General features: G+C 36.9%; 1 protein-coding gene across 1 annotated transcript in view; it reads left to right on the top strand.

Annotated features, from left to right (window-relative positions):
* Positions 1-12,859, top strand: part of NSD2 (nuclear receptor binding SET domain protein 2) — a 119,303-nt gene that overhangs the window by 44,020 nt on the left and 62,424 nt on the right. Inside the window, 2 exon segments of the mRNA XM_036763050.1 lie at positions 4,458-4,624; positions 8,436-8,918. Coding sequence (XP_036618945.1) covers positions 4,458-4,624; positions 8,436-8,918 — 650 coding nt within the window.

Raw genomic sequence — 12,859 nt, 5'->3', positions numbered from 1 at the left:
GTAACAATATAGCATTTTGTACATGGATGCTGAAAGATGTTTGTAGTGACCTATCCCTGGACCTTTTGGGTGGTGTTGAGGATCAAAGGAGCCTAATCTAGGTTCTCTTTTGGCCCCTTGACCACAGTATAATTGAGCATACTGCCTAAAAACAAGTTGTTTGAGGCTGTAGTTCTTTAGCCTGCTTATCTATAGCTAAAGAAAGGATAAGTTTTTCATTATCCTGTCATCATATCACGTAACCTTTGCCATATTGCAATTTTTAAAAAGCCTTGCTTGTTTCATTTAAGTTTATATAGAAGGGTAAAGTCAGCTACCTGGATAGCTCTTGGACACTCTATATTTTACTCCTCTCCATACATTGTATAAAGTTTGCCCAAATATTAATAGCAAGCAATGGAACCAGGGTGGGGAAGCTTCTTTTCTGTTGAAGGCCTTTGATTCACAGCAAAGATTCATTTAAAGACCAGAAACAAATAAAACAGTTGATTAGTTTCTGTCAGGGGTTGAAAGAAAGGAGGAGTAGATTGAGTGACACAGGACCTGAGTTTTAGTCCTGTTTTAGTCATTAACGCTTTGTGACCTTGGGCAAATTGCTTAACAACTCTGGTCCTCTTTTCTCATTTGTTAATGGAGGTGGCAGCTGGCGGTCAGTCAGCATACATTTGTTGTCATTGTAGTTTGTTTCAGTCATGTCCACTTCTTTGTCACCACTTTTGGGGTTTTCTTGGCAGAGATACTGGAGTGGTTTGCCATTTCCTTCTCTAGTTCATTTTATAGGTGAGGAACTGAGGCAAACAAGGTTAAGCGACCTACCCAGGTTCACAAGCTAATAAGTGTCTGAGGCTGGATTTGGACTCACCAAGATGAATCTTCCTGACTTTAGGCATTTACTAAGCCCTTTGTATGTATCAAGGGACTGTGCTAATTAAATGATGATTCAAAGAGAAATGCCAAGTTTCCTGCTACTCCTAAACAGGATTTTTTTTTCTGAGTCTTTGATTTTCAAAATAATATATATTTTACTGTTCTAATATAAAATATACTTCACTTCCGTATTGCAACAGGTTGAGGCATAAAGCAATATCTGGGGAAGGAGAGCATGTCATATAGCGCAGAGAAATAGAAAAGCAGAGAAACAAAATAAGGAAAGATATCAGGAAAGAAGAAAAGGCAAATTCCTACTCTAGTCCAAATATCTGTAAATCCACTCTTGTAAGCTTTTGTTCCACTGCTTTGGCTCCGAGTTTCCCTTACTTTATTTTCTGTTTTATTAATGCATGTTTTGTTTGTTTTTATACCACTGTCATTTTCCAATAACTCCACAAAAACACTTAAGTAATACCAGCTGATGACTGTGATTGACTGCTTAAGTGAATCTTCTGTGACTTGAGTCTGCCTTCTCTACTGAGAAGGAAGCATTTCCTAGGATCAGTCATCCTGAATCAGTATTGGTCATTGTGTCTGATCCTAATTTTGTTGTCTTTTAAATTTATCTTCATGAAATTATTGTAAGTTGTGTATATTTTTCTCCTAGTTCTGCTCTTTTCTCTCTGCATCAGTTCATATAAGCCTTCCAGGAAGATTTCTCTGAAATCTTCATATTTGTTATCCATTGGCTATAAAAATATCCCATAACATTCATATGCAACAATTTATTTAACCATCATCCCATTGATGGGCACCTGTTTTGTTTCTAGTTTGTGGGGGGAAAGGAAGTTCCTACTACAGAAAAGTGTGGCTATGAACGTTTGGTATATATGGTTCCTTTTTGTCATTAGCCTATGAATAGTAGTGGGATTTTTGGTTTAAAGGCTGTGAACAATTTGGTAACTTCTCTCACGTAATTTCAGATTATTTTTGGAAAAGTATTATCAATTCATAGCTCCACCAAAAGTGTCCAATTTGAGTGGCAAGATGAAACCTAAGCATTGTTTTCGTTTTATTTTTATGTTTTTAGATATTTAAAACACTTTCATGTTTGTTGATAGTTTTCTAAAGAAATGCAGTCTGTTTACCCTACAGGCTTGCCAAAATAACTCCATGCCTCTGAGTTCCTGAAATTCCCTTTTACTCTGTTGGTGCATCCAGTCCTTGTCTTTTATATTTTGTCTTCTTTATGAATTCTTGTCACCATGATTGTCAGGTAATTCTGGTGATTCTATGGCTGGCCACCTCTCTATTATTGGTTTTTGGTTCTTTTTCAACTATAAATATTAGGGTAAAAATAAATAGTGCCTGTTGTAGCATTGTGCTAGGTGCTGTGGATCAATCCTAAGATGCAAGTCCTCAAGGAACTAAGTTGAAGAGAACAAGACATGCTAACAACATATAGATTGGTTTTGTATTATTAAATCACCTATTATTGGTACAGATAAGTAATTGTACATGATCTCATAGAGGGAAGAGATATGGCAGTCAGGGAAGTGTTTAAGGAAGTGGAACATATGCTGGGCCTTGTGGCAAAAAAACAAAAATAGATAAAATGGAAAAACATTTCAAGTTAAGCAGAGACAATATGAATGTGTAATGTTTATCCTTAGGTGGTCTAACTTATAGTTTGTTATTTGATCTGTCATACTTTGTGGGCTTGCCTATTGTCACTGGAGTAACCTTTCTTTTTTTTTTTTTGTCAAAGATTTTTTTTTCCTTCTCATGTTAGGTTTATATAATGCTTCCCACACTCCTCAATCAACTGTGTGGTATATTTGATGCTTGGTGTGCTGTTTTACTTAGACTTTCCTATAAGATATGTCCAAAATTCCTGCTGATTGACCCTTTTAAAAAGTTAAACCTTTTGATTTTATCTTAACTGTTGTTTCCTAAAGTTGAATAATTACGTGGAGTGTTTGTTCCCTTCTCTCCTAAGATGCCATTATTCTCTTCATAATCTTCCACTTCTCCTCCCAAAGTAGCCCTCCTCAAATCTTCCTATTTCTCTTCTCCATCCTTTCTGTTAGTTATTCATTTCATAACCTCTATATATCATCTTTGACTCTTCAGTCTCCCTGACCTCCCCATATCCAGTCAATTTTCAAACCTTTTTTTCTTACCTCTACATTGATTTATTTATCCCCTTTTTTCTATTTACAGTTCCCTCCATCCTCATTCAGGTCTTCTTTACCTCTTTCCTAGACTGCTGTAACGATCCCCTAACTGTTCCCCCTGCTTCCAGCTTCTTCTTTTGCCAATCCATTTTCTGCATGATAGGAACTTCTGTGGTTGGCATTTAAAGCTCTTTACAGTCTGTCTTCAGTCTACTTTCTTCCTTCTTTCACATGCACATGTTAACTTTTCCTCAAAGTTGACTTGCCATCACTGATCTCCATTACTTTGTGCAGGCTCTCTCCCCAAGTGCTTGGAATGCATTCCTTCCTTACTTCTCTGAGCATTCTTTGCTACTTTTTTACTTCTCCTTCTTAGGAGCCTTCACTTCTTTAAGGTTCAGTTTATGTCCCCGTTGAGGAATCTTTTCCTGATTTCTCTAGTTGTTAGTGCTTTCTTCCTCCTCAAATTATATTGTATTCATTTATCAATCATATTGAATCCTCCAGTAGGTTTTAAAATTCTTTAGGGCACGGACTGCTTTTAATTGTATCCTTAGCGCTGAGTACTGTATCTTATGTAAATTAGACTTTTATAAATGCTTGTTGAATTAGAGTGTGATGACTCTATTGTTGAATACTTTACCTGTCTTCCTATACCCTTCAGTAGTCTGCGGACATTATTCTTATTCTCCTGAGAGAACTCCCATTTGTTCATAGTACTCTAAATCTCTATTTCTTTAGATCATTATTCATTGTGCCATTCAATTTTGATTTGTAGCATCTTTCTAAGAACTGGAGATTTGTTGTTTTATCTCTTTCTCATGAACATTCCCAAATCCTCCCCACTTCAAGTCTCTGGCTGATAATCAGAATCTTCTTATTTCCTTCACTACTTTATTTTCAAATGGCAGCTTATCCCTCTGGTACCCTGTTAGGTAGTGTACTAAGACAATATTAACTTTTTCATTTAAAATTGGTTGTATCCCTTATCTCTAATCCCCCTTTATCAATTCCCCAAATAACCTACACAAATTTGCACACTGTAGGTGCCTAAATAAGTGACCTCCAAAAGTTATAAAGATGGTTTAATTCCCCAATAAAATTGGTTTAATTCCATGGTATCTACCCAGCAAATTAAGTCAAAACTTTGCTTGTTATCTTTCACCTCCATTACTTCTGAATATTTTATCCTTTTTTAACTGTCTCAGTGGAGTTTTTCCATTTCCATTGCTTTGGGAAATAACAAAAGATAGGTTGTATAGTCTTTTGATGGGAACAGAATTTGTTAATAAAATATAAGGCAACTTGGTGGGTTTTTTTCACTTGTATAGTGTAAAAACAATTAGATATTTTCCCAGTTTCCTTACATGTCTATTTTCTAATGTACATTTATTTTCTTTGTGAAATTAGGACAGAAAAAGAGTGCTCGCCAATATCATGTACAGTTCTTTGGTGATGCTCCAGAAAGAGCCTGGATATTTGAGAAGAGCCTTGTATCATTTGAAGGAGAAGAGCAGTTTGAAAAATTATGCCAGGAAAGTGCAAAACAGGCTCCCACAAAAGCTGAGAAGATCAAGGTAATCAATGTTGCTAAAAGCTTTTAGAAGAGAATTTTAAAAAAATCTTTTGTGAATTCCCACAAAAAGCCTCTTCTGATGTGGAAGTGTGGAAAGGACCCTGGGTTTTAGTGGAGCACAAGCTCTTTTTTTCTTTCTTTTCAGTAGTATTTTATTTTTTCCAATTACATGTAACTTTTAACGTTCATTTTTATTTTAAAACAAAATTTTGGAAGATGGCGGCTGGATAGCAGGGACCAGCTTGAGCTCCCTGCCAAGCCCCTCCAAAAACCTATAAAAAATGGCTCTGAACCAATTCTAGAACGGCAGAACCCACAGAACAGCAGAGGGAAGCAGGGCTCCAGCCCAGGACAGCCTGGATGGTCTCTGGGTGAGGTCTATCCCGCACGGAGCTGGGAACTGGGAACGGAGTGGAGCAGAGCCCAGCCTGAGCGGCGTGGACCAACAAGACCAGCAACCGGGCAGAGCATGCCCTAGCACCCTGAATCAGTGAGCTGCGGCAGTTACGAGACTTCTCAACCCACAAACACCAAAGACTGCGGAGAAGGTTAATGGGAAAAGCTGCGGGAGTGGAAGGAGTTCGGGGTTCGGCTTCCAGCCCCGGGGGCAGCGGAGGTGGGGCAGCTACAGTTGCTGCTGCTTCCGGCCCCAGGCCCACCTGGTGGGAGGAATTAAGTGGTGGATCAGAGCAGGAGTGAAGAGTCTGCTGAAGATCTAAGCCCAGTTCGGGCTAGGGGTTCTTGGGGAAGGAGGAGTGCTGGGGTGACAGAGCTGGCACCTCCCCCCCAAACGTGGAACATAGAACTCGTTAGTCTACAAGCAGTCATACCCCACTGAAAAACTCAAGGGTCAAGTTAGTTGGTTGGGAATATGGCCAGGCAGTGAAAGCACACCCAGATTCAGTCTCAGACTTTGGATTCTTTCTTTGGTGACAAAGAAGACCAAAACATACAGCCTAAAGAAGACAACAAAGTCATAGAGCCTACAACAAAAGCCTCCAAGAAAAACATGAACTGGTCCCAGGCCATGGAAGAGCTCAAAAAGGGTTTGGAAAAGCAAGTTAGAGAAGTAGAGGAAAAATTGGGAAGAGAAATGAGAAGGATGCGAGAAAACCATGAAAAACAAGTCAATGACTTACTAAAGGAGACCCAAAAAAATACTGAAAAATACACTGAAGAAAACAACACTTTAAAAAATAGATTAACTCAAATGGCAAAAGAGCTCCAAAAAGCCAATGAGGAGAAGAATGCCTTGAAAGGCAGAATTACCCAAATGGAAAAGGAGGTCCAAAAGACCACTGAAGAAAATACTACTTTAAAAATGAGATTGGAGCAAGTGGAAGCTAGTGACTTTATGAGAAATCAGGATATTATAAAACAGAACCAAAGGAATGAAAAAATGGAAGACAATGTGAAATATCTCCTTGGAAAAACCACTGACCTGGAAAATAGATCCAGGAGAGATAATTTAAAAATAATTGGACTACCTGAAAGCCATGATCAAAAAAAGAGCCTAGATATCATCTTTCAAGAAATTATCAAGGAGAACTGCCCTGATATTCTAGAGCCACAGGGCAAAATAGAAATTGAAAGAATCCATCGATCGCCTCCTCAAATAGATCCCCAAAAGAAATGTCCTAGGAATATTGTCGCCAAATTCCAGAGCTCCCAGATCAAGGAGAAAATACTGCAAGCAGCCAGAAAGAAACAATTTGAGTATTGTGGAAACCCAATCAGAATAACCCAAGATCTGGCAGCTTCTACATTAAGAGATCGAAGGGCTTGGAATGCGATATTCCGGAGGTCAATGGAGCTAGGATTAAAACCTAGAATCACCTACCCAGCAAAACTGAGTATCATGCTCCCAAGGCAAAATATGGATTTTCAATAAAATAGAGGACTTTCAAGCTTTCTCAGTGAAAAGACCAGAGCTGAATAGAAAATTTGACTTTCAAACACAAGAATCAAGAGAAGCATGAAAAGGTAATCAAGAAACAGAAATTGCAAGGGGCTTACTAAAGTTGAACTGTTTTGTTTACATTCCTGCATGGAAAGATGATGTGTATGATTCATGAGACCTCAGTATTAGGGTAGCTGAAGGGAATATGCATATATATATGTTTATGTATATATATAAGTGAATGTGTATGTATGTATATATCTATGTGTATATATATTGTGACACAGGGTGAGTTGAAGATGAAGGGAAGATATCTAAAAGAAATAAAATCAAATTAAGGGATGAGAGAGGAACATACTGAGAGAGGGAGATAGGGAGAGATAGAATGGGGTGGATTATCTGGCATAAAGGTGGCAAGAGGAAGCAGTTCTGTGGGAGGAGGGGAGAGGGCAGGTGAGGGGGGAATGAGTGAACCTTGCGCTCATCAGATTTGGCCTGAGGAGGGAATACCATACATACTCAGTTGGGTATCTTACCCCACAGGAAAGAAGAGGGAGGAAGATAAAAAAAAAATAAAATAAAAGTGGGGGGGGATGATAGAGGGGAGGGCAGATGGGGGTGGAGGTAATCAAAAACAAACACTTTGGAAAGGGGACAGGGTCAAGGGAGAAAATTCAATAAAGCGGGATGGGTTGGGAAGGAGCAAAATGTAGTTAGTCTTTCACAACATGAGTATTGTGGAAGGATTATACATAATGATACACATGTGGCCTATGTTGAATTGCTCGACTTCTTAGGGAGGGTGGGTGGGAAGGGAAGAGGGGAGAGAATTTGGAACTCAAAGGTTTAAAATCAGATGTTCAAAAACAAAAAAAAAGTTTTTGCATGCAACTAAAAAATAAGATACACAGGCAATGGGGCGTAGAAATTTATCTTGCCCTACAAGAAAGGAAGGGAAAAGGGGATGAGAGGGGAGGGGGGTGATGGAGGGGAGGGCTGACTGGGGAACAGGGCAACCAGAATATATGCCATCTTGGAGTGGGGGGGAGGGTAGAAATGGGGAGAAAATTTGTAATTCAACCTATTGTGAAAATCAATGCTGAAAACTAAATATGTTAAATAAATAAATTTAAATTAATGAAAAAAAACCAAGCTATTGGTATCGAAAATTAAAAGGGAGAGTTAATTAATAAAGGAGAAATAAAAGCAAAAAAAAAATTTTGAGTTCCAAAATTTCTCCCACCTTCTCTCCCTTCATTTCTTTCCTGTCCTCCTTATGGTGGTAAGTAGTTTGATGTAGGTTTTATATGGAACACAAGCTCTTGAAGGGCCTTGGGATTCTAGGCCTGGTAATGCATCACTTGTCTGTGGTCAGTAACGGCCTTGTCAAGTTTGGAGAGGCTTATCACCAGGCTAGCTTCAAAGACATTACATTTTCATCTGTGTCATCTCTCAGAAACCTTGATACAGTGAAAGTGCAGATCCTTGAAGTATTGCTATAACTAGTATTTGTAGTATTTTAATATTGTAGAATTCACAAATGTCTGAATTGTATGGTAGAGGCTAGTTGTGGTATATGTCCTTTTAAAAAAATATTACACATTGGTCTAAAAATGCTTTGTTAAAACATGCCTAAATTTAATTATGTATACTTTTAAAAATGTTCATGGACACTGTAACACCCAAGCTAAATAAATATTCTCTTGGATTTTTTTCTTCATATGTACAAATATCTTAAATTTAGTTTGGGGGGGAATGGAAAATTTATCACAAATTGGAGACTGAGTTCTTGACTTTGAAAAATCAGTTCAAATATTTTGCTAGTCCTTTATTGCTCCTAACTAAACTTGCCATTCCTTAACATATACTTTTGCATCTCTAAGTATTCATAATCTCTTCTATTTTTTTTCAGCTATTGAAACCTATTTCAGGGAAATTGAGGGCCCAATGGGAAATGGGTATTATTCAAGCAAAAGAAGCAGTAAATATGACAGTAGAAGAGCGGAAAGCCAAGTTTACCTTCGTCTATATTAGGGACCGACTTCACCTTAATCCTCAAGTAGCTAAGGAAGCCGGTATTGCTGTGGACCCATTAGAGGAAGTAGATGAATCTTCAGATGTAAGTGAAGAAACCGCTCAAAATCCAAAGCATAAAGAATTAGGCATCCCCATCAAGAGGAGGAGGAGATCAAAATTACCAACATGTACAGATAACCAGGAAAGTGATTCAGGGACTAAAAACATTACTCCTCAAAGGGCAGCTGAACAAGCAGATTCAAAAAGAGGATTGGGCTCTCCTGTTGGTAGAAAGAAGGCTGCAGCATCTACTCCACGGAACAGAAAGGGAGATTCAGGATCGCAGTTTTTGGTCTTCTGTCAGAAGCACAGAGATGAGGTTTGTATCCTGTTGAATTTATAAGTTATATAATAAATACATAAAACTTATTTTTAGTTTTTTGAATTTGGAAAACTATCTACCAAGCTTTAGATAATTTTCTTTGTTAGAACATTTCCAACAAAAAAAAAATTCAGAGAAAATAAATTTTATCACTTAGTGATAAGAATCACCAAAATTGGAATATTTTTATAATTTCAACATTTAAGAGAGTGTCATCCTTTGGGCAAAATACATATTATTTCTTTCCCCTTTCATGTTTATCAAATTGTTTTTGTGAGGTGTAGGTAGGTGAGATGAGGGAAACTGAAGTGGGGAAGTTACTTCCTGGGTGGAACCTTCAGGTAGGTGTAGAGGTTTCTCGCCAAAGTACATTATTATTTTAAAACCTCTAATGGTATTACTTCTGGTAAATAAAAGGGAAATATTAATATCAAGACATCTTAATTTTTCATGAAGATTTTTAAAGGTAACATTGTCGGTATTTAAAGTACCACTGTAATTTCATTAAGCTTTTTTTTCCCTTTCATTCAACAAACATTTTTATCAGCCACTTACTATTCTAGGCACAAGGAGTGTACAAAGATAATAATACAATCATATAGTGTTTCAAGACACAGTTCACATCTTCCCAGAATGAATCATCTAGTAGGGATGATAAGACTTGTACGAAAATATTAGGTTATTTTTGGGGTGGTTATCATAGGTGAATAATTTGTATGAATAAGGCACTATGAGTTTGTCAAATGGAAAGTTTACTTCTAGCTGTAGAGCTCAGGGAAAATATCATTGTGGGGATGACATTTGAGCTGAACTCTGAAGAATGGGAATTATTTTGATAGAGATCTCCTTTCTGGAGGATATTCCCAAGACAGAGAGTAATGTGAAGTTGGGAAAGTGCAAGGGCACATAAAGGTGAATGGCATAACATAAGACTTGAAAAGTATGTTGCAAAGAGATTCTTTTCGTAGGCTCATTGTACTGTGAACATAATATCTGATGGTATCATGAATCAAATATAGTTAACCCTGAGGCATCGCCTTAGTTCTTTTTTTTTTTTAAAGTTTTTTGGGGGGTGGGGTTGGTTTTCTTTTTTCTTTTCTTTTCTTTTTTTTGGCAGGGCAGTTGGGGTTAAGTGACTTGCCCAAGGTCACACAGCTAGAACATGTGTCAAGTGTCTGAGGCTGGATTTGAACTCAGGTCCTCCTGACTCCAGGACCAGTACTCTACTCACTGCACCACCTAGCTGCCCCCGCCTTAGTTATTTTGGTCTACCCTGTGGATCATAGAATTAAATATAAGGAAAGAAACTATTAAAAAATTGAAGGGAAAAGGGAATAAATGTTACACTTGTGAAGAACAGATACATTTTAAATCATCAAACTGGGAAAAGGCAGATAGTTTTAAAAATCCTAGATTTTGGGGGCAGCTAGGTGGCGCAGTGAGTAGAGCACTGGCCCTGGAGTCAGGAGGACCAGAGTTCAAATCTGGCCTCAGACACTTGACACTTGTACTAGCTGTGTGACCTTGGGCAAGTCACTTAACCCCAATTGCCCTGCCAAATAGCAAAAAAAAAAAAAAAAAAATCCTAGATTTTGAGAAAAATAATTATAATAAACATGAGATAAAAACTTTAACAATTGGAACCAATAGGACTATTTAAGGACAACACAAAGTCACCATTGGGTAAATGGTCAAGTCTTACACATACTGTTAAAAATTTTTTGAAAAAATACTTAGCCTAGTTAATACTCGGAAATGCAATTTAAAACAGTTTTGAAATACTATTTCACAGCTACTAAACTGGCTGAAATAAAAGCAATAATGTGGACTTGTTGAGAAATAGATATATGCATACTGGCATAGCAAGTTAGTAGAATCTTTTTGGAATCTGGTTGGACAAAGTAAGTCATAAAAATCATCATATCTTTTGGCCCAAGGATTACATTTTTGTGAGTATACCTTAAAAGTGTTGTCATCAAAAAGGAGATCCTTTTTATGTCTATATCTTTGTTCATATATATAGATATATGTTTATGTATTTATAAATAAACACAGCATTATTTGTAATTCCAAAGAACTTGAAACAAAATAAACAAACACCACTAATGAAGTAGTGAATGACTATATTATTGTATATCAATGCAATGGAATACCGAAGTGCCACTAATAATTTGAAGAACAAATACATTTGAACAAAAACAAAAAGTAATGCAAAGGAGATTCAGGAGAATAGTATGTGAACAAATTTAGGTCTGTGTGAAAGAGAAAATATATTCACAAACACAAAAGTGAATTAACAAATGGAAGGAACTAATCCATTCTTAAGTATAGCTAGTTGTGAATGTATGTTTGGGTTTATTCAAGCGAAGCACATTATCATTATTGGTATTTTTGTTATTAGAATAACTTGATATCTGTAAAGGGGGAACCCTTGAGGAGAAAAGTTGAAATGAGAGAAACAGTGTTGTGTTAAGTGGACAACTTTGGATTTGCTGTCATAAGACCTGAATTCAAGTATCATCTCTGCCTACTTAATATATTTATGACCTTTATTGAGGAGCTGCTTCAGCTCTCTGGGTCTGCTTCCTAATCTGTAAAATGAGAGGAGTTAGACTAGATATTCTCTTATTCTTCTGACTCTAAATCTATGATCCTATCTGGATCAATTAATTGTTTTACAGAGGCAAAAACCAATATATAAACATGTAAATTTGTTGTTCAGTTGTTTAAATCATGTCTGATTTTTCATGACCTTATTTGGGGTCTTCTTGGTAAAGATACTAGAGTGGTTTGCCATTTCCTTCTCCAGCCCATTTTACAGATGAGGAAACTGAGGCAGAGAGGTTTAAGGCCACCTAGCTGCCTCTGGGCCAAACAGAGGTTAAGTAACTTGCCCAGAGTCATACAGCCAGTAAGTTTCTGAGGCCGTATTTTAACCCCGTCTTCTGACTACAGGCCCAGCACTCTTCTCCACTCTCTCTTATATCAACTCATACTAAACTGTAGGTAATCTCTTTAAAATATACTTTGCATATTGTTTTAAATCTTAACATCAAATATTAGCCTACTTCTCAATAATCATATGGACTAATAAAATATTTACTCATCTTTCCCATACAAAGTTTACTAAAATTTCTGCTTTCTAGGTATGTCATTAAGCTAAACTAGTATTCTTCTTTGTCAATGTAAATTGCCCTAAGCCATCTGGGAAGTGTCTTGTAACACTTGATTTTAACAGATTTGTGATCATCTGAAAAAAATAATATCTTTCCTGACCCTAACTGTATTAGCATGGGTATTTGACCAATGTTTCGGAAATCATACTGTGTTTTTAGGTATTGTGGAAGGTCCATTGGTTTATCGCATGTGGAAAACTTGAGTGAAATTAATGTAGAATTTGTTGAATTGTAGAACAATACAGAATTTGTTAAAATTGTCCTAGAAATGTTTTAAATTGTAAGTTCAGCCAATCTATACCTTCTAAACTTTTATAACTTAGGTGTGATTGAGTCTATGGATTTTACAATAAGAATTCAAAAAGTTTTTAACCTGAGTTAAGAAAGACAGGGCTTTCTTTGGTACAAGAATGTAGATTCTTTGAGGGAATGAATTATTTTTATTTTTGTCTTTGTATTCCCTAGCCTGGTTCCTAGTTCTTAGTAGACAGTTAATAAGTCCTAGTTGAACTGAACTGAGGTGGTTGTAGTTGTGTTTTTCTACTTGCTTTGGTGTAGCACTAGTAATATTTGTTGTGGTAGAAGTATTTGTTGTAGTGGTTGACCTCAGTTTTGGAGGACTTTTCCTTGAATTCCTAGGTTTGGCTTTAGAGGATTTTTTCCCTGAAAGTTTTAAGTAATCCTCATTGTGATTGCTGGGATTGAATAGTTTTTGGAGCAGTAGTCTAGGTAAATTGAATTTTTGGTTACTTTGGAGTAGTT

This window comes from Trichosurus vulpecula, chromosome 6 (genome assembly GCF_011100635.1).
Source record: "Trichosurus vulpecula isolate mTriVul1 chromosome 6, mTriVul1.pri, whole genome shotgun sequence".
In the NCBI taxonomy this organism is placed as follows: Eukaryota; Metazoa; Chordata; class Mammalia; order Diprotodontia; family Phalangeridae; genus Trichosurus; species Trichosurus vulpecula.
Note: the sequence above shows the minus strand (reverse complement) of the source record. Positions and strands in the feature narration are given on the sequence as shown.